We start from the raw sequence: 22,760 nt of genomic DNA, 5'->3' as shown, positions 1-22,760 counted from the left end.
GGGGGGGAGGAGGAGGAGGACTCGGGGGCGAGGGGCAGGTCGGGGAAGAGGGCGTTGGACAGCGCGGTGGCGGCGGTGGTGGTTTCGGCGGTTGTGCTCGGGACACCGGCCAGGAAGGGGGTGAGAGAGGGGGAGGGGGAGGGGGAGGAGTCAGAGGGGGAGGTGGGATCAGCGCCGGAGCCAGAGAAGACGTCAGGGAGGGAGGAGGAGGTGGGGGAGGTGGAGGGAAAGATGGAGGGAGTGGGCGACGCCGAGGCCGGGGAGCTGGGGGAGGGGAGGGGGGCGTCCGGGTCCATGGGATCTTGGGAGGAGGAAGAAGAGGAAGAGGAGGAGGAGGAGGAGGAAGTGTGGGCAAGCAAAAGCACCAAAATGGCCAGCAAACACGAACACATTAACAGCGGAGGGGAGCGAAGCGCAAGAACGAGAGAAGCGGTTGGATGATAAGCGTGATAAGCGGTAGCGGTGGCGGTGGTGATGGTGATGGTGGCGCGGTTGGATGAGAAAAAGAACAAAATAACAAATGAAAACAGGAGGAAAGAAACGAAAGAAAAATCAGAAGAGAAAAAAGATGGAAGAAGTACAAGCAAAGCCACAACAAACGACAGAAGAAATAAAAAACGTGATGAAAAAACGTAAAAAGAAAAAAGAGACATCCCGACCCCTTTCTTCTACCTCAGTCCCTCCCCTCCATCCCTTCCCCAGCACATATCCCCCTCTCTCTCTGTCTGGCTGTCTTTCTTTCTTTTTTTCCTTTCTTTCTTCCCGTCTCTCTCGTTACCTTGCACCAGGAGTTTGTACTCCCCCTGGCTGTTTCCGATGCCGTTGTCGGCGTGGCAGAGGTAGACGCCGTTGTCTGATTTGTTGAGAGACTCGAAGAGCAGGAAAGCACCGTCGATTTTGGCCAGCGGGGGGAGCTCTCCGTCCTTCTTCTCCCACACATAGTTGGTGGGCCTGACGGAGGAGAGAGAGAGAGAGAGAGAGAGGTAGAGAGACACAGAGAAACAGTTAAGAGAGAGAGAGACTTGACTTGGACTTTTGATGTTCCGTACCGAAAGATCTTACAAAAAAAAACAGGGCAATTAAATTAACTAAAAGACGAGAGAGAGGGAGTGATGGGAGGAGAAGGAGAATTGGGAGGAGTGTTGCGGTAGGGAGAAAAAGATGAGAAGAGGGGGAAGTAAGGGGATAAAGAGAGAGAGAGAGAGAGAGAGAGAAAAGGAATGATCAGAGGAGAAGGGAGGCTGGGAGGAAAGGAGATAGGAAAGGAGATATAAAAAAGGGAAGAGAGGAACAAGAGAGAGAGAGAGAGAGGGAGAAAATGAATAATGGAGAGAAATAGAGAGCGGGTTGAGAGGGATGCTGCAGTAAAAAGAGATTGAAAGAGAGAGGGAAACAGAGAGAAAGAGAGAGAATGAATGATGGAAAGAAAGAGAGAGAGAGAGAGAGAGAGAGGGACGGGATGGATGTTGCAGCAAACGGAAAAAGGAAACAGACTGATAGAGAGAGAGAGAGAGACAGAGAGAGAGAGAATGAATGAATGATGGAGAGAAAGATGAGAGAGATGGGATGGATGTCATTGCAGAGGACAGAAAAAGAGAAAGAGAGATAGAATGGGAGATGGTCAGAAAGAAAGGACGGGGGCTGGGAGGGATGTTGCAGTAAAGAGGTGGGTGTGTGTGTGTGTGTGTGTGTGTGTGTGTGTGTGTGTGGGAGAGAGAGAGAGGGAGAAGAAGGAGGAGGAGGGGGGGGTAGAAAGAGAAGAAGACAACGGAATAAAGATCAGCATTTCAAATCAGCCGGCGTTAAAAAATCCATTCTGCATAACAGATTGTGTATGAGAGAGATAGCGAGACGCGCCTTGATAAAGGAATCAATTATGTAAATATGCAAGTCCTTAAGCGCTGTACAGTAATTACAAGTTACAGTGAGCCTGAATCGGGGACAGACCTGAATGTGTTGGTCTGATTAATCGCTCTTCGAAATGTTAAAAAAAAAACCCTCAGCGACACCTAAAGGGGCAATCCGTAATTTCATGGTGGTGACCAGGTGGCCGGTCGCGGTAGTACAATAACAGGAGCATGAACATGAACAATAGCCCGAGCTGCTCATCACTTTCACCAACGTTTTGACCTAATTTTTGTTTGTGAAAGCGGGGAAAAAAAACAAAAAAACACCTTTAACTGTTGTTGAGAATCCAGGCTTTTTGTCTTTTGTAGGAAGGTTGCCGGTCGAAATCCCTAAACCGATAAAAACATCTCGGAGAGGAAAGCGAATAAGGAAAAGCTCTCTCCTTTCCCCCCTCGACTCCTGCTGCTGTCTTGCATTAGACACTTAAGAAGGCTGTGGTTTTTACTAGGAGGCTCGACGTTGTGAATATGTGCGACTTTATGAATATAAAGCAGGAGCATGTGGGCTCAGTCAACTGTCCTGGGATAAACAAAGGATAACAAAAAAAAAAAAAAATCTATCATAAAGCATCTAAAACAAGGCTGTCATGACTGGGTTTTGGGTAGGTGGCTTTCGAAAACACAACCTCCCCTTTACAGATTCTGGTTACCTGCCATAAAATGTAATCAGCTGTTGTATTATTACACTGCCTCCAAATGCTAGATAATATGCAGTTAACTGAACAATTAACTTTCACATTTACAGGCTGTAAATTCGTGTAGTGTTATTAAACATCATGTTCAGGAGTTAATCTCCGTTATACAGCGGTATAGTTTTAAGTGCAGCAAACACCGATTGGTCAAAGATTTCCTTCCGGGCCGCTGCTGATAATTCCCATCATGCACGTCTTCTGTCTCCGGGGTTTTATTCTTGGGTGCGGGCGCTACTTAGAAGGAAACTTTTCAATTAGTGTACATGCATTAGTAAACGCTGCAAAGAAGTTATTATACGCTTGAAGATGTTCTTCACTGCGATTATGGGTACTTTGGTGCTGCGTATTTCTCCATCTCACAGTTGCACTCATTATCAGAGAAAAAGAACAAGCTCTCGGGTGTTATTGCTCGATTATTAAGATATAAGATTAATAGGATTTGCAAAATTGTGTGAGGGCCTACAATATTAGTAATCCAATAGGTAAACACTTATTTCTCCCAAAAGTAGCTGTAATCTGATTAGTGTTTTTGCAGTAGCAGATTCTTACCAGGTATAAACATCTTTTTCCGATAATCAGATTACTGTAATCCTATTACACGTGACCCCGCTCCTCCCCAGCCGTGGCCGTGACCTTGTGTGCACGGGAAGGGAAGGTGGTGCGCGATAGGTCAGCGTTATGCAAGGCTTTTTTTTTTTTTTAGCTGTAAACGCGTTAAGTGAACAGTCTCGAGGTGTTTAAGTGAGTTAAGTGACTTCCCGAGCAGAAATGAGATGCGATTTGCGAGCGGCTCCACCGGGCCCGGCTGATCGAATAGATGGGAAATGTTAACAGAATGTAGAGCAACAGAATAGAAAAGCGATGCGAGTCCGATAGCCGCGGGGCGCGAATTCCATTCTGTCTCTATTAGAAAGCTCTCGGCGCCGGGTGTCAAGGAAACTCAGAATTTGATGCGTTAAGTTATTCTTTTGGACCTGGCAGCATGTGACTATGGGAGGAAAGTGTGCTGTGATTGTATCGCGGAAAAGGATTGTGACTTTCACTGAGCTTGATTGGGGAGGGCAAGTTGAGAGAGAGAGAGAGAGGGAGAGAGAGAGAGAGAGAGAGAGGGAGAGACAGCTGGGGACGGCTGGGAGGATGGCCGGGTGTGTCGGGGAAAGAGGTGTCGTCATGGTGATTGGGTTTTGACTGACAGCCGCGGGGGCGAGTGGTATCTGATTTGATTGGACACTAGCTCGTCCGCCGGCGGTGGTGCGCAGAGCTGAGCACGCTCTCTCTCTCTCTCTCTCTATCTCTCTCTCTCTCTCTCTCTCTCTCTCTCTCTCTCATACTCTGTCTTTCCCTTGTTTGTTCGTTCTCTCTCTCGCCCTCTCTCTCTGTCTTAGTCATTCGCTGCTAGTCACCAAATCTTTCTCTGTCTCCCCTCCGCCTACGCACCTCGGCTCTCTCTACCTCTCTCCCTCTCCTGTCGGGTTTTTCCTCTGTCTACCTTTCCCTCCGCTGTCATTTTTTTTCCCTCTGTCTCCTTGTTCCTCCCTTCGCCTCCTAGCCCCATTTCTTACATACAGCCTGTGCCGTTTGGTGGACGCTTTTATCTAAAGCGCCTTACATTAAATATATAAGTAAATACATTTTTAGCACGGGTGGTCCCAGTGGGAGTTGAGCTCCTAACCCTCACATTGTCAGTGCCATACTGTTGCTGCTGAGGACCAACCATCCATTTTCATTGTTTTTTGCCCCTAGCCCCATTTCTTCACATATGACAATTTAATGGATGCTTTTATCCGTCTTATAGTACCATGAATGCATACATTTTTAGCATGGGTGGCCCCAGTGGGAATGCACTGCCAGGGCTGCTGCCAGGCTGTAGCCATTGAACAACACAGGGAATTGAACCCCCAACCCCTGGCCAGCGTTCGTGCCACCGAACTTGAAAGGATAGAATTACCTTTCCCATTCAAATCAACGTTCCTGAATGGTTGGAGCGGCAGTCATTTCTATGTCATTTCTATGTGAACTGTTGGACTAGCCTCTGTATGAACCGACTCACAGCAAGTCGCTGAGGTGAGAGGTTTTGCAGCAAGGACCAAAGCAGTGGAAAACTGGCACCAGAGCTGAATTAAGTTGTCACTCATGCCTCCACTAAGTGTTACTGCTGCGTTTTTACATATTTCAAAGGTTTTGACATCTGTGCATAATTAGTAGAAGTGGTTACAGTTGAGTTATTCTGTTTCAGCCGATGTTCGTTAGCTGTTTGAAGCTAGGGAATGCTAACCTTTCGTCTCCACTAAAGGCAGGCTAAGCTATGTTAGTTTATAGCATTTAAGGGGCTATTTTAAGTTAAGTTGATGATGCCTACCAGCCAGGTTTACTAATATGCTGATTTTGACGAGAAGAGCTAGCGAGAGAAGCACAGACTTCGATAAAGCAACTAACCCTTAAAATTCCATAGTCGCCATTTTATAGTGTACTAGCCAAATTAGCATAGCAAACAGTTCTATCCATTGAAGTTCTGTGGTTCGTCCCTTTCTCTCCCCGTCCACAATCAACCGACTCCTCCCCCGCCTGTTAAAAGCAAGTACATACGATGACAGTCACCCCCCCCCCCACCTTCTATCCGTTCCACCTGCCAATCAAACTAACCGGCTAGTCTTATTCCTAGCCACTCCTGTGACGAGCTGACAGAGGGAGGGGAGGGATGACAGGAGAACGAGGGGTGAGTGGGTGGGGGGGGGGTTTGAGGGAAAAAGGTGTGAGGAGAGATAGAGGAGAGTTATAGGAAAGGACGGGGAGAGGAGAGACGGGAGGAGGAGGAGGGACAAGACGGAGGGGAGGGAGCGAGCCTGAGTGACACGGCGGCGGGGAGATAGGCGATGATGGAGGGATGGAGGGAGGCGGGGAGGAGAGAGAGGAGGAGGAGGAGGGGGGAGGAGAGAGGGAGGACAGCGGATCGATCGGGACGGTTGGCTGGAGGTTCATCTATAATGCAGAGAGGCCAGGGGAAAGAGAGAGAGAGTGTGTGTGTGTGTGTGTGTGTGTGTGTGTGTGTGTGTGTGTTGTGTGGGCAGGTTTTAAGATGGGGGGTTGCAGTTTGTTTGTGTGTGTGTGTGTGTCTGTCGGTGTCAGCAAATGTGTGCACACACTGTATGTGTGAACATGCGAGAGCTTGTACGAGCAGGTGTTTTTCAGTAATTGTGTGTGCATGTGTGTGTGTGTGTGTGTGCGTGTGTGTGTGTTTGTGTACATGTCGTGTTTGAACAAGTGACTACTTGCACAAGCAGGTGTTCTTCAGTAATTGAGCATGTTAATGTTTGACTGTGTGTGCATGTGTGTGTGTGTGTGTGTGTGTGTATACGAGCAAGTGGTGTAGCTTAAGACGATGCTTTAGGAATTGAATGTGTGTATGTGTATGTGTGCGTGTGTACCTGCATGTGCGTATGATGTTTCAGTAATTGATTTTGTATGTGTATATGTGTGTGTGTGTGTGTGTGTGTGTGTGCGTTTGTGTGTGTGTATATACCTGCATGCAGTGTAGCTTAAGACTGTGTTTTAGTAATTGAATGTGTGTATGTGTGTGTGTGTGTGTCCGTGCATGTGCAAGTTTGTGTTTTAGTCAGTGAATGTGAAGCTCACTGAACTGAATTGAACGTGGGCCTGTGTTCATGCGTGTGTGTGTGTGTGTGTGCGTGTGTGTGTGTGTGTGTGTGTGTGTGTGTGTCTTACTCAGGATTCCCGTCGCCCATACACTGAAGGTGAAACTTCTCCCCCTCTCTGGGCAGATCGGTCTCTGGATTGATGCGCACGTAAGGAGTAACTGTGAGGGGAGGACACACACACACACACACACACACACATACACACACGGACACACACACACAGACACACACACACACACACACACACACACACACACACACACACACAGACACACACAATTATATAAGACAGTACGACTCATAACTGTATTCACACACATAGAGCACAGCCAGTCTCATTCACTCCCGTCTCCCTCCTGTAGGCGTCACCATCCCTCTGCCTCCCACGATGACATAACCCCTTACACAACGACATCACTTCCCCTCGGCGCCGCAGTACCGGCGTCTCCGCCACAGGGGGGCAGCACCGACACACAGCCTCCGACGCTAAGCTGACGTTCTTATCCAGAGCTTCTTACCCTGTGCGTGTGCACCGGTGGAATAAGCTTAGATTCCTGCATGGCCAACGTTGCAAGGAGCTAATATATAGCTAATATAAGGAGTGCAAGGGTCAAAGCCACACAGCTCAGACTGGGGAAGGGAAGAAAGCTGCCTGTTGCCCAAGTATTTTCATCATTAATAATAGAGAAGAGCAAGGCAGGAATAAGAGCTGGAGCAGAAAGAGCTTTTGCTTTTACTTTCTCTCTCATTTCATTCTGTCTTGTCCTCTCCTCTCTCCTCTTCCTCTCTCTATCTCTCTCTCTCTCTCTCTCTATCAGCCCCCCACTTCCCCATAGCTTCCCCCCCCCCCCCCCCCCCGGGATCCCGGTCGACTCACAGAGCACCCGCAGGGGCTGCTCGCTCCTCTTGTCCCCCGGGGCGAGCGAGGGATGGTCGACGGCGCAGGTGACGAGGGCGTTGTCGTCGTCACGGCTCACCTCCAGGGTGAGCTCGCTGCTGACCCTGTAGGTGGGATCGCCTTGGACGGATTCCACCACGTCGGGACGCCCTGCGGTGGGATGAGAGAGGGATGAGAGAGGGATGGGAAGACGAGGGATGGGGTGGAGGGGGGGGGTAGTGGAGAATTAGGAGTTTCATTCTTAACCGGGGAGCAAAGTCCAGTACAGAAAAATAAATACACATTTCACATAAAACGCACAGAAAAAGGAGAGTTTTCAAAGGTTCTCTAGGGTCAGGTGGTTTTATATTACCGAACTGTACCGACTCAAAATCCCCCTGATTTCCTAAAGCCGCACTATAGGCAGCCTCGCACATTGTCAGCTCAAAATGGTAAAGAGGTAACAGTTTGAAAAGTCTGAACTTCAATACTCAGGAATCATGTAATGTGACTGCACACAGCACACTCATGTTTAGCAACCTGTCCGGTCTGTGATGCCTTATACCAAAGGGACGAGAGAGCAGAGAGATCTAACGCTGGTGAGTCCAGCTTTCTCTGAATGGAGCGTTCGCCGGCTGACAGTTTCTATTTTGCTCTTAAGTTCCGATGCATCACTTCCCGAGGGCGGAGAACTGCCCATACCCGACATCTGAATTTAATTTGGGGGTGAGTGTACAGGGTCTGAATTAGCCGCAATTTGTGATTCATACAGATTAAATGGGTGTATTTTTACATAAAAATCTTGCCTCGTAATGATCTGCAACACTTTCATAAAAATAAATGTCTGTTTTGCCACTCTCTATTGCCAATTCATATAATCCAATGGTGATTCAACATATATACAGTTCATTAAAGCTTTCAAATTTGCTGCTCTAAACACCATCTGGTAGGTCTTTCCCGGGAAAAAATCTTCTGGCACACAGGAAGTGATGCGTTTTACGTTTCCAGCAGCAGCAGCAGTTTGTTTGGAGTAAATAGAACAACCGATTCAATACACTAAAAGCATCAAATGGCAAGTGAAACCACCTTAACGCATCTGCTCTTATGGATTATGGATCAACAGAGGACTGAAATGGCTGTTTTTCCGAGGCGATTGAAGCGGCAGAGATCAGTGACAAACTGAGAGGCAAAATTACGCACAATGGTGATACAATGGCTGCAAACAAAACCGATAATTTGGCGAGTGAATGTTCTCATTTCACAAATCACATGCCAATAACCTGCTTAACCGTAACAGTTGCCTGTTTCAACGTGTCTTTCCCATCTCTGTTTCTGTTCTTTTGGCCATTGTGAGTACATATTGTGTTGTTGATGATGCCGCTTTTGTCCGTAGCACCTTACAGTAATAGTGTGAGTCAAACATTTTCAGCATGGGTGGCACCAGGCTGGGAAATGAGCACCAGCCAACAGCCAGATTCTGGTAAATTTGTGGTGAGTAAATTTGCCGACTCACTCCATCAGACACTTTTGCAGGAAACCACCCATCGTCTGGAGATCTGACTCTATTGTAAAACATCAAGCTGGGTGGTCAAGCAGTGAAAGTGGGTAGTGAATTCTGGAAACCGGACCGGGGGCCTTATCACTTTCTCCTGCACCGGATTGATACACACACACACACACACACACACACACACACACAACACACAGGCATGGGCGCATGTAGGTCAAGCTCATGAATAACATACACACACAGGAGCGCTGAGACAGAGATAGTGGCAGGCAGGCAGATTGGAAAACACACACACACACACACACACAAACACACAGACACTCACACAGACATATATTACACACAGACCCCCCCCCACCACCACCACCACACACACACACACACACACACACACCTCCCCCCAAGAGAACTCTTCAAATGCCACTGAATCTAATGACATCTCTCTTTTTATTACCATAACCAGTCCTCTGACCCGAAGGGAAAATTAGTTTACTTTCCAGGTGCATTTCAATAATGCTACCCCACTCAAAGGACTATTTTCTGCTCTCTCACTATCTACCACACACACACACACACACACACACACACACACACACACACAGAGAGTATACGGCCTGTGATGAACACTACAAATCTCAAACAAAGAAAAAAAAAAACAGATCTGGAAATGGAATGAAAGAGTGTTTGTTTTCTCATGGATGCTCATAGATTATTTTGAAATAATACAATTGGGTTTTAATACGTTTTTAGGGCCCAGGGGTTATGAAACTCATAAGCATATTAACTTTCAATTCATAAACAAAAAAAATAAGAGTTAAAGCGTTTTTTTTCTCCAAGACAGCAGCGATACACATTTACACATAATTCACATTTCTCTCAGTTCATATTCAGATAATCAGGCTGTGTTTGCCTGTTGGCTGCTGCATCTAAAGCGACAACCAAATCTGACTGAAAAGTGGCCAGGATCCTTCAGTGGATTAACTTTGAGGAGGTGCAAGAAAAACGCCCCAAATGTAAAAGGGAGGAAAGCACTGAAAGCGTCAGTTTTGTATATTATCAAATACACCGATTCTTTTCAATAGCCCAACACACACACTAATAACATTAACTTGTTTGTGATCAAAATATGAACACTATACAGTCTCGCTGGTGGTTGAGCTGGTTTCTGAATATAAGAAACAGACTGTAGAATAGGTCATAGAACAGAAAATATGATATTGTCACGAGAAATGTAGTGGAATATAAAAACATGGGTAAATTACAGCCTCCAGTCTGTGATTATTATACAGCAAACATCCACCAATATAAGCAAAATCTAATTATATTTTCTGAAAACTGCTAATATATGCTTTTGTTTTCTTTTAAAGCCCCTATCCTCATATAACTTCCATCAGTTTGATACCACTTACTATGATGTATATTATGAATTTACAGTACTGTGCAAAAGTCTTAGGCATATATCAAAGATATCCATAAAGCGAAGATGCTTTCAAAACTAATGAAATGAAAAGTTTCTGAATATCAAACATTTATAATAAACAACAGTCTACTGGCACACTAATGCAGAAAACAAATAAACATGTAAGACTTCTAAGAAATGTATATAAAAATTCTAGGGTGCCTAAGACTTTTGCTCAGTACCGTAAGTCATTAAGATGTATACCAGCATAAAAAAAAAAAGGTGGGTGAACTTTGCTCCCCAAATAAAAAGGTGGTAAATGCCACATCCCTGATGGTGGTACCCATGGGTGGTGATGATGAGCTGCGGATGCCAGTGCTGCTGATACTTCAAATCTCAAGCGTGCAGTCTGCCATAAAAAAATCTAATTAGTGGGAGTATGAAACAACTGGATGCAGCAATTATCACGTCACCCAGTGTGTTTGGGGCTTTAAGGGACTTGAGTTTGATTCCCAAAACCGGCTGGGAAAGAGTGGGGAAGCAAAGTGGATCATTTACTTTCCTAAAGCAATGCCAAAAAAAAAAATGACAAAGATTTATTTTATTGTGTTTTTATATGAAAATCTCACTTTTACAGAAAACAGAAAATCTTTAGCAGTGACTTCATCAACCAGGAGGGGACATAAAGATTCCAACCAATAAAATCGTCACAGATCTTTGCCCTTCTCTCCCTAACTGATCTCCCATTGGTTCACACTTTCGAATGATCCCTCCCTGCGTTATGCCCCGCCCCCCAATATCCTGTTTCAAGGGGAAATGCATCACATTAAGGAAGCAAGATGCTCTCAAAATGCTGTTTCATTGTGACTTCAACTCCAAACTGCTCAGTTGCTAAAAGCAGAAGACCGGGGGGCAGCTCCGAGGTGTGGAAAAGTAACCTGAATATGAAGCAATGCGTAACTGAATATGAAGCATGCACGCTCAGCAAAAAACAAAAAAAAAAAAAAAAAAAAACGAAGGTTAAAAATAATCAAAACGATCATCACATTGAAGCTTAAGTGGGATTACGGCCGGTGAAGGCGGTCAAGTCCGATTTGAGCGTTCATGTGAGGTCATCTAATTTGAAAAGACAGTTAATTAGTCCTGTTACTGGATTACCGGGCCCCGCGTGTGAGAGCAACGCCACCGAGGCATATTCTCCTCCTCTCTCTCTCTCTCTCTCTGTCTATTCTGTATCTATTTCTGCCAGTCACTTACATTACAGTGCCAGACACGGACACACTCCCATGTAGCCTTCACCCTCCGCCCCTCGCCCCGCATTATGACAATTTGGACTGGTATTCACCCGGTATGGCCTTAAGTGCCACCATAAATCCCCATTATCCCCAATCCAATACATCGATGTCACTAAATGATCCATAGCCCTTTCACACAGTACAACTAATACAGTCTTCAAAGCTCTTAGCCTTTCATTCTTCTCAATTACCACTCCCTTCTCCGCTCTCTCTCTCTCTCTCTCTTTCCCTCTCTCCCTCTCTCTGTCTCCTCTCGTCTCTCTCCCTCTCTCCCTCTATCTAAATCCTCTTTCCGGATTTTTCTCTCCGTTTCGTCAGCCTTCTCCGCTCCTTCCTCCCCTCTTCTCTCTCTCTCTCTCTCCTGTTGCGCTCCTGTCCACCCTTCTCCTTTAAAATTGGACCTCCTCCCTCCTTCATCCTCTCCCCCGGTCTGCGCTCTTCTTCTTCTTTGGTTTTCTTAATTCCTCTCTTCGCTCTCTCTCCTCTCTCTCTCTATCTCTCACAGTTTCTCTCCCGTCACCTCTTTGCAGCTTCCATCGCTCTCTCAGTATCCTCACAGTTGCTCTATCTATTTTTATGCACACACACACACACACACGCTCACATACACACACACACAGACACACACTGTCTCGCTCGTTCACTCACACCCTCTCTGTTCTCTGTTTTCTCGGCAGGCCTTCACTGTCACTTTCTTGATACAAGGCGTTTCTCTCTATTTCTCTCCCTCCCTCTCTCTCGCTCCTTCTCTCTCTCGCTCGCTCTCTCTCTCTTTGCGTCTGTGTCGCTCTCGTTCCCTCGTCTCCTTCTCTCTCTCTCTGTCTCTCCCTACCTCTCTCTCTCTCTCTCTCTCTCTCTCTCTCTCTCTCCTCTAGCTGTCAGTGACGCTGTCAAAGAAGCAATGGTGAGTAGCAGTCTATGGGCTCATCTCTCTAACACACACACACACACACACACACACACACACATACACACACACACAGACAGACTACAACTGCCTGAATGAGAGGCTGTAATAATAGCAGGCTGACCCGTGGTGCTCTTCCGCTATCTAGCCGGAGATGAGCACTCTCTGTGTGTGTGTGTGTGTGTGTGTGTGTGTGTCTGCGTGCGTGTGATTAAGATCCGTGTAGCGCAGTGTTTGTGAATGTGGGAGGATATGATTTGTGTGTGTGTGTGTTGCGGTGGGTGAGTGTGTGAGTGTGTGTGTGTGTGTGTGCGCGGACCCAACAATGACTGATTGGTGTGGTGCGATGTCAGGACGGCTGGGCGAGGCCTCGAACACACAATCTGTCACACAGAGTTGATCTCCTACAAATCTCTCTCTCTCTCTCTCTCTCTCTCTCTCTCTCTAAACCTCTCCCACTCTCTCTCTTCCTCCCCCCCTCTCTCTCTGTCTCTCTATGCTTCTACTGTTTTCCATTTATCTTTAACAAAAAGCCAGCCAATCTGTCTGAAAGCAACAACCTCTACACTCCTCCCCCCCTCCTCCCCTCCCTCCCTTCTTCTGCCTTTTTCAGTTCATCTATAACAAAAAGACCAGATAATCTGTCCTAAGGCAGCCCCCCCACCACCCCTCCTCCCTCTCTCTATATCCCCCCCATTCATTCCCTCCATTCAGTTCAGTTCAATTCATAATTTCAGTGGATACAATATTGCCAAGGCTTCAAGATAAAACAACAACATTCTGCATTAAAGATGCTATGTGTCGCATGTTAACATCAATAAATCATTACCACATTCGTTTTAAAGATTTAAACGTAAACAAATGAAACCATTTCTGAAAAGACTGGCAGTCTCTATCGGCCTCTACACTGCAGTTTACAAAGACCTATAGAGTGACATAATAAGGGATTCTTGACCCCGCCCCCTTTTCAGTCTAATGTGATAAAGAATAGAGGAGTAAAATGATTCCCATTATTAACTATATCCAACGCGAATATTGATTACTTTCGCTTTCGAGAGTTCCTCTATTATGCGTTTCTTTATTCATTGAGGTGGATTCTGATGGTTTTGAAGCTGCAATGTTACCTTGCGAGGCAGCTGGATTTGCCTTCAAGTTATGCGTTTGTGGCCGAACCACAGCGGTGCGGACCAATCAGCGTCCTACGAGGGCAGCTGGGGGCGTGGCTTAGGTGTGACGACAGCGAGAAGCGACTGTTCGTCCACAACAATGGCGGCTCCTAAAGAGGCTAGCGTAGATGCTGCTATAACATCAGTTATTTCTGAACTGGAGAGTATTTCTTCATTGAAAGAAGAGCAAAGAACGACACTGAAGGCTTTTCTGGATGGAAAAGATGTTTTCGCTCTTCTCCCGACCGGCTTCGGCAAGAGTTTGTTTATATGGTTCGTTGATCTGATTGGTTGAAGTTAGCCCGTGATAGACGGTGATAGACAGATGGTTCATCCAATCACCTGCCAAGTATTTTTTGAAAGTGCCTGCCCTTTTCCAAACAGTTTCCAAGGACGACTTCCCAGATGGTTCTGTGTGACAAACCATCTGGCAAGTCAGGTTAGCTGCAATGAAAAAAGTTTTAAAAAAATCGCTAGCCATACTTAGCTTAGCATTCCAGCATTTCATGGTGTTGTGAAGCGAGGAGAACGCGACATCGCCCCATGGTTGTTAGCAAAATAGTTTTTAAAAATTCAGTAACGTGTTAAAATATGTAATAACTTCATCATATGTCATTTCTACTTACATTACTTCACCCATTTTAAGAAGAGAATGATTGGCAAACAGGATCCAAAAATCCCATTCATTTTCACCATAGGGAGAACAGAAATGGATACGGATATAATCTCAAAACCCCCGAAATGACGACAACACTTGAGATGCATTATTGTGAGCCACCGAGTCGGATTTGGCGGGAAATCTGTCGGATTGCTTTAGGGCACAAAACAGCAAGAGGGCGCTGTTCTTCCAGAGCAAACTGAGCTAAAGCTTTCAGAGTTTCTGGCAGAAGGAAGCGGAAAGGCCGACGGGAAAATATGTTTAACCTCTTCAGTAAAGCGAAACAGAAAACCTCGGAGGAAGCGACATCCTCCTCGCGACGAGAAGCGACAGGGTTTATGGGAAACGTGGTCTTAATTTGGAGAAACACGAGCGCTAACAATCCCGGCGGTGTGAGACAGAGACTGCCAATCGCCTCCCTGTTGTTCACTTTATCTGTAACAAAAAGCCACTCAATCTGTCCTCACACAACATCCTCTACTCTCCTCGCTCGCTCCCTCCCTCTCTCTCTCTCTCTCTCTCTCTTCCTCTGTCTAGCCCCCTCATTTCTTCCGTTTATCTGTAACAAAAGACCAGTCAATCTGACCTCGCGCAATGCTTTCTCTCTATCTGTGTTCGACCTCATCCCTTCATCCTCTCCTCCGCCCTGCCTTTTATTGCTGGATTCTGTCGTTATCCCCGGCTAGATCCAGCCCACGCTATCTCTCGCTCTCTGTTGTGTCACTCCCAGTTGCAGATATGTTGCAGCTCTAAGGGTGGGCGCACGCGCACGCACACGCACACACACACACACACACACACACACACACACACACAGGTTCAGTTCCTAGATATATGTACACATGCATAGACAAGAATGTTCTGGATCATTATACACGAAGAGACAGGGAAAGAATGAAAGGAAAGGAAAGAAGTGCACACACACACACACACACACACACACACACACACACACACACACACTTGGCGTGTTCCTGCGCTCCATACACACACGCAGCATGTCCTCACACTTGCACACACACATATGCACACACAGGTTTAGGACACAGACAGAGACAGCAGGCAAAGTGACAAGGACACAATACACACAGCATGATCAAACATACACACGCACACACACACACACGCAGGATTCTCACACACACACACACACACACTCACACACACACACACTCTCACACACACACACACACAGCATGTGCACACCTTCACACAAATGCATGCATGCGTAAATGTACACACATACACTGCATGATATCACACACATATACACACACACACACACACAGACAATATGCACATCCACTCACACAAATTCATGCATGGACAAACAGTGCACGCACACACACACACACACACACACACACGCGAAGAGCATTCTCTCTCTCACACACACTCACAGCCACACCCATGCACCCCCTTCCCACACACACAGACCCAGCAAGTGAACAACAACAGAGCCACATCCACATATTTTACCAACCCACCCCCAACACACACACACACACACACACACACACATTCACACACTCACCTTGCAGCTCCTGGTCTCCACGGTACCAGCGCAGCCTGGCGGGGGGTTTGCTGCCGGTGCTGGTGCAGGTCAGGGTGACTTTGCCCCCCTCCTGCACCGCATCCTCATAGCCCGAGATCTGAGGTTTACCGGGCACACCTAGAGAGAGAGAGAGAGAGAGAGAGACATATGAGATTAGAGTTAGAGAGAGAGAGAGAGAGAGAGAGAAAGAGAGAGAGAAAAGTTTCATGCTGCATTCACATTATAGCCAAAAAAAAAAAGCCACTTGCTTGATTTCCATCCAAGTATTTTTTGTGAATTGTGATGTAATGAATTAGAAAAGCTGAATGGCAAAATCTGATACAACATCCTCAACATTGCAAAAAACGCAACATTTCTACGCTTGCTTGAAATGAAAATGTTTTGGTCAATAACAAAATTATGCGATAAATTGTAATGGAAATGCATTTGGCGAATAAATAATGATGTTGGCTCGCCATGATCAGCCCAGAAAATGGTTCAAGCTCATTGTGCAACAGTTCAAAAGTGGCTTTGGACGTTCTGAAATGTCTGTAAAATATCTGTCATATCTGTCTATCATGTCATGGTTGTATTACCATTAGTTGGTGTATTAGAGTTTTACCAAATGCTTGACTCTTTCATCTTCATGCAATACCGTGACGTATGGCGAACATTAACTGACACAAAAGAACAATAACAACTTGCCCAATATCAATTAATTTTCTAAACACTCATTTTTTGCAGCAGTTCAAAAGTTCAAAAACTGCCTTCCTGTTGCTGTGAGGATTTTGATAAACAAGAGGTTCGACCAGCCCAAATGCCTTCATCCAATAAAAACTGATCTGTTAAATAATTAATTCTCAATATTTCATTTCATTTCAAAATGTCTAATAGCTTATATTTTGCAAAACATATTTAACATAATTCCTAAAATGAATATAGGAAACCAAGCAGGGAATTGGAAGGTCTCAGCCAAACCAAAATGTCAACCAAATTTGACAGTGCATCTTTTTCTCCCGGAAAAGTTTTTCCAGACTCCAATATGGTCAAGTAGGAGAAGAAACCGTTTGTTTAATTACTATTTTAACTTGATTGGAAGAGGAGAGAAGAGAAGAGAAGAAGAGCAGGAGCAGAAACAGGCCTCTGCAGACGCTGTGGGCGGCTCTTTTCCCAGCGTGGGTGGAATTTACTGTCAGTCTACTGTTGAAAACAATGAGCATCCGGTTTGCTGGTCTACCACATACAACCACAACGTGAAAGCAGTAATAGAGCGTGAGAGCGAGAAAGAGAAAGAGAGAGTTGGAGAGAAAGTTAAAGAGGGATAGGGGAGGCCAAGGCGTGGAGGGATGGAGGAATGACAGGAAGATGACTGATTCCAATTTATTTGGATTGAAATTGCCGAGAATTTGTGTCAGTAGTCATTATGTTTACATTCCCATGGCAAAAAAGTACAAAAAATACAAGTATTCAGGGATGGAGGGATGACAGGAGGAGGGAGGGAAAGACAGGTAAAGAGCAACAGAGAGATAGATTTTAGGATAGATAGATAGATAGATATATGGATGGATAGATAGATAGATAGATAAATAGATAGATAGATAAGCAGACAGACAGACAGACAGACAGATAGACAGACAGACAGACAGACAGACAGACAGAACTAATTTAAAGTGCACTGAACTAACCAAGGTATAGATCAAATAGTGCGGGAAAAAAAAATAAAAATGCGGTCAATTTTTAATGTAGCACTATTTGATGTACTGCACTGTGTGCGGAAGCTCACTGGCAGTAAAGTAGCATTGAATATTAATGAGGGAATAATATTGCACATATAGAATTGGCTTGAGAAGCCCTGTCGAGACCCTTTCCTTTACAAGGAGAATAAAAAAGAATGAAGCCATTATAAATTATTCTCTGCTTAGCTCAGGAGAGAGCAGAGAGGCCTGCCGCAGCCACATCTTAACACACACACACGCACACACACACACACAGACACACACACACACACACACACACTAATAGACACAACCACTTACCACCGGCTATCCTCAGCAGTTGTGTGCATGTGTATGTTTGTGTCTGTGTGTGTGTCTGTCAATCACTTGCACACGTCAAAACAAGGGTAAAACACACACACACACACACCATAATCGTCGTACCAAAACTGGGTATCTTTGCCTGATTTTCCCATAGGGCTCCATGTGTTTTAGACATTTTACCATACATTTTTAATGGTTTGGCTCCCTCTCAGGGGTCATGAAATATTTATTAAATGTGGAATACAGTGTCACAGCTGTCAATTACTGCAGAAAAAAATGCTTGAATCACAATTACAGAAAAATTGGGAGATATATGGAAGAGGGACTCACAGGTTAATATGAATTTTGAAGAGCAAAAGTAGCCCTGCCTTCACCCTTGCTTCCACACACACACACACACACACACACACACACATCTACAGACTCACTCCCCTCCTCCCTTCCACACACACATTCACTCGATAACATTGCATTAACATTTCAGCTGATGATTCAGCTTTTGTCCAGAGCAACTTACAGTGAGTGAATAGTGGTTTGTTCAGTTCTATTCAATAGACTTTACTGGCAATAATGACAATATTGCCAAAGCATTAAGATAACAGATCAACAAAATGACTCACTTAATGACACTTCCACAAGTAACACAGCTGTTGATGGACACACACCGGGCATTTTGGGGACCAAACCTGTGGTATTTTGGTTACAGGACGGCCATTCCTGTCACTTGTCCAATTTGCCACACCCCAAATATCCAAATCTTAACATCTGTGGTCTTTGATGAGCAAGTTTTCCAAGAAAACTAGGCGGAACCTTCTGTAGCTGGGTTTCCATCCAAGTATTTTTTGGCAAATTATGATGTATTGAATTAGAAAAGCTGACTGGAAATGGCAAAATTTGATAAAAAGTCCTCGATATCACCAAAAAACTTTTAAGCAGAGCTGATTTTTTTTTGTAAATTAAAGAAATTATGCAAAAAAAAACAGTGATGTAAACACATTTGTTGAATGAATATTGATGTAGGCTTGGCATGATTGGCCCAAAGAATGGTTCAGTTTCATTAGACAGCAATTTAAAAGTTGCTTTGGACGCTCTGAAAAGTTGGCTATAAATCTATCCACCGCAAAGTCCCAGGAATATCAGACCAGCTGTCTCTCCCATGTATAAGTCTCCATTGCGGTTCTATGGCCATTAGTTGGTGTATTACAATATTGCCAAGTGCATTGCTTTGTTCTCATCTTCAGATGAAATCATGAAATATGGCTAGAATTAGCTGACACCTGAAAACAATAACAATTGGGCTAATAAAAATCAATTCTTGAAGACTCTTTGGGGTCCTAAGTCGATTACCTCAATATCCAATCAATAAACAGGCGCACACACACACCGCTGACAGGATGACCGCAATATATTGCAGGCTGCAACGGAGAGGGAAGCATCACACAGGCAATAGCATCCGTCTCAAAGAGGATGAATGGAGGCAGTTCATTTCTACACATATGAGTTATATGAGGTTATAACCTTCAACTGGACTTCACAAAGGTTGGCACAATAGAAAAAGGTCTAATAGAAAATGATTAGAAGCATCTTCAACTACAGCTACACTGTCCTCTTAATTGCCCTCGTGCAAACAGGGTTTAACTTGTAACCATAGCAGCATACAGGTCTGGGAAAGAAATGACACTGGACTAGACAAGTCAAGCTAAACTGTACAGCCTTTAATCACAGCTCCAGTCTCAAAGGGCTCCGTCCGCACGCCCACGTTTTCACACTATAAATGAAAAACGACATCGCCCAACCTTACACCCTCAATGAGTACAAGGAACATTTTAAACCTTATTAGGAGGGGGGGAAAAAAAGGGGAAGAAAGATTGGGAAGGGCCTCACAGAGACGGATCCTGCCTCCAGGAAGGTCAAGAAATAGGTAGATTAGGATTAGCCTAAGGTGATTTTTTACTAAAAGATAAAGAAAGGGAGAGAAGAATAAAACTCCCACTCTTTCCCTTGTGTTTGGGCTTGTGTGTATGTGTTTTTCTGACATCCAGAAAACCTATTTATTCGCTTCAACCCAGCTGTTGAAAACGCACCTGACTCGCTTTTTCTTTTTTTTTTTTTTTTTTTGGTGACATGAAAAAAGTTGAAAAACGTGAAAATTTGCTTGACAGTCGGTTGCAAATATAGCGACAGTCCAGGGTTTATTTTAACACAAGGTCTGGAAAGCTTACAACCTCTGTTTTGGTAAATACAGGATGACTGATTTCCCCCCATTTCCACACACACACACACCCCCCCTGCCCTTGCATCCTCTCCACGTGAGTGTGTGTTTTTGCGTGCGTGTGTGTGTGTGTGTGTGTGTGTGTGTATATGTGTGTGTGTGTGTGTGTGTGTGTGTGTGTGTGACCCACCTAGCACGGTGACGGAGGCTCGGGCGGTGCGGACCGGCATGGTGAAGATGGAGCAGGTGTACTCGCCCTCGTCGGACAGCTGCACTTCGGCGATGGTGATGGAGAGCTCGGTGGACGTCGAGCGGTGCAGCTGGATGCGGTTATCCCTCAGCGCTGGAGGAGGAAGAGGAGGAGGAGGAGGAGGAAGAGGACGGGGGGGGGAGGAAGAGGGTGAGAAAGACAGAGGTAGAAGGGATAGGCGAGGAGAAACAGGAGGGAGGAAAGAGGGAGAAAGAGGAGGGGGAGTGTGGAGAAAGATGAGGGAGGGAGGGGGAGAAAGTAGGGGGTGAAAAAGGCGGAGGAGGGAGAAATATGAGGGAGGGATGAGAAAGAGGGAGGGAAGATGAAGGGGAGGTAGGGAAAAAAGAGGAGGTAGAGAGGGAATAAATAGGCGAGAGGGGGCAAAGAAAGAGGGGAGAAAGGGAAGAAAGATGAGGGAAGGTATGGAGAAAAAGGAGGCAGGTGAAAGAGGAATGGGCGGGGGGAGAAGGGGTGGAAGAGGGAGAGAAAAAAAGGAGGGGAAAGGAGAAAAGGGGGAGAGAAAGAAAGAGAAGGTGAGCGAAAGAGGGAGACAGATGGGGAGAGAGAGCCGAGAAATGGGGGGAAGAGGAGAAACAGAGGAGGGAGGTAAAAGGAGGGAGGGGGGTGAGAGGATGGCGAAAAGTTGGAAAAGGTGGAAGGGGGAGAGAAGAAGTAGAGGGAAAGAGAGGGAGGAAGAGGGGAGAAAGGAGGGAAAGGCGAAGGGAGGAGAAATTGGAGGTAAGGAGGGAGAAGGAGGAGGGGAGAGAAAGAGAGAGGTAAGAGGGGAGGAGGAGGAGATGGGTGGATGTAAGGATGGATAAAGAAATCAATGTGATGAGAGAAGAGAGGAAGAAAGGGAGGAAGATGGTGAACAGAATTCAAATAGTGGGGGAGGTTTGGGAGAGAAAAAGGTAAGGAGAGCAGGAGGGGGGGAGGTGTTAAGAGAGAGAATGATGTAAGAGGGAGAGAGGAGGAGGAGGAGGAGGAGGGGGAGGAGGAGTGATGAAGATATGAGGTGAGAGAGGAGGAAAAAATAGCCAAGATGTGAAGCGAGAGACAAAGAGGGGATAAAGAGAGAGGAGACGCAAATTGAGAGTGAGAGACAAGAGGAGAGGGAAAGAAAGAGAGAGGAGAAAAATGGGAGAGGAAAACAAAACAGAGGAGGCATAAATAGCAAAGAGAATAAGGGAGAGACAGTGAGGGACGGGTGGAGGAGGAGGAGGAGGAGGAAGAGGAGGAGGAAGAGGAAGAAGAGGAGAGAAGGGGGAGGAAGAAGAAAGACATTAATGGCTTTGTCATCAATGAGAAATTCAGCCATGAAAGAGACAGAGAGAAAGAGAAGAAGAAAGAAAGAGAGAGAGAGAGCGAGCGAGCGAGATAGATGATGATGATGAAATGCTACGAAACAACCGTTCATTTCCGTGATAGCATTGACCTCTACAGTGTTTGTGCAGTGTGATTGCTGTCTGTCTCCCTGCCTCCCTATCTGCCTGTCTATCTTCCATCTATCTGTCTGTCTCACTATCTCTCCATCTGTCTCTCTATAAAGGCTTTGCAGTTGCCTCACGAATCTCCTAGCAACCATTTCCTGGCGCCATCGTGGAGGCCCATTGGAGAATTGGCTCTGCGCAAATGATCAAGTCAAGTCAAGTTTGTTTATTTATATAGGCTAGCCCTTTTTCACAAGGATGTCTCAGAGGAGTTTACAGAGAATGTGTCTAGCTAGATCTAACTAAACACAACCAATGACTGCGTTTACATGGACTTGAGTATCCCAGTTATGATCGGGATTTTGAAGTATCCCGTTTCGATTTCAGAAACCCGGATAAGCCCTTATCCCGGTTTTGAGAAACCCGATTATGCTAGCTGGAGTACTCCAAAAGAAACCGGGATACTGTTGCATGTATACATCTTATCCCGGTTTCTGACCGCTGCCGACTACCTGCGCAGGCGTGGCTTCAGTGACGGAACAGAAAAACATAAACAACGGCGGGAACGAGAGCGTCTCACTTCTGGAGAGATGAGGAAACTGAGTTTTTTTGCTTTCGGTGATGAAATAATTAAATATACTTGGCAGTTTAGATGGGAGAAAGGGCGAAATGCTGACCTATTTAAGTCTGTAGTTTTGCCAGAAAACATGAGTATCCTCAACAGCTAACACATCCTCTGCAAACTTTATTGTAATTATTGTAATCTTGTAGATGCTATAGTACTTAAGATTTGGCTGATGTAGCTGCAGCAAAGCTTTTTGACAATAGTTTCCGAAAACATGAATGTTCTCAACAGTTAACACATTCCCTGCAACTGTATTGTTATTACTATGATGTTTGTGGATGTTATCTTAGTTGTTGTGTCTCCTCATTTATTTATTTAATTATTATTTTGTGCTTCATGCCTTGGTTTTCCTTATGTCCTATGTATCTGTGTATTATGTTTTTTGTAATTGAAAAATTCAATAAACAAATTTGAATAATAATAAGTCTGTAGTATGCAGACTTTCCCAATACGTCAAGTCAGGTCACGGTGGAAAATACTAAAGAAACATTACTATGTGGCCAAACATCAAAACAAAACAGTCAAATTAATTTAAGGTTAACAGTTACAGAGGAATATCAGATTAACGATTTCAAAATTGCCGGTTTATGTTGTAAACATCAC

The 22,760-nt window shown here is 45.3% G+C and overlaps 1 protein-coding gene across 1 annotated transcript in view; it reads right to left on the bottom strand.

The window, feature by feature from the left end:
- Positions 1–22,760, bottom strand: part of cadm3 (cell adhesion molecule 3) — a gene marked incomplete at its 5' end in the record, with an annotated part of 41,678 nt that overhangs the window by 5,830 nt on the left and 13,088 nt on the right. Inside the window, 6 exons of the mRNA XM_071515920.1 lie at positions 1–301; positions 779–951; positions 6,323–6,413; positions 7,133–7,303; positions 15,602–15,739; positions 20,043–20,195. The exon at positions 1–301 is cut by the window's left edge and continues 149 nt beyond it. Coding sequence (XP_071372021.1) covers positions 1–301; positions 779–951; positions 6,323–6,413; positions 7,133–7,303; positions 15,602–15,739; positions 20,043–20,195 — 1,027 coding nt within the window. The remainder of the gene's footprint in view (positions 302–778; positions 952–6,322; positions 6,414–7,132; positions 7,304–15,601; positions 15,740–20,042; positions 20,196–22,760) is intronic.

Source organism: Centroberyx affinis, unplaced genomic scaffold (assembly GCF_046629955.1).
Source record: "Centroberyx affinis isolate AG114_WGS23_722 - 3 ecotype Tasmania unplaced genomic scaffold, CSIRO-AGI_Caff_v1 ptg000380l_1, whole genome shotgun sequence".
Classification (NCBI taxonomy): domain Eukaryota; kingdom Metazoa; phylum Chordata; class Actinopteri; order Beryciformes; family Berycidae; genus Centroberyx; species Centroberyx affinis.
This window is presented reverse-complemented; position numbering and strand designations above follow the sequence as displayed.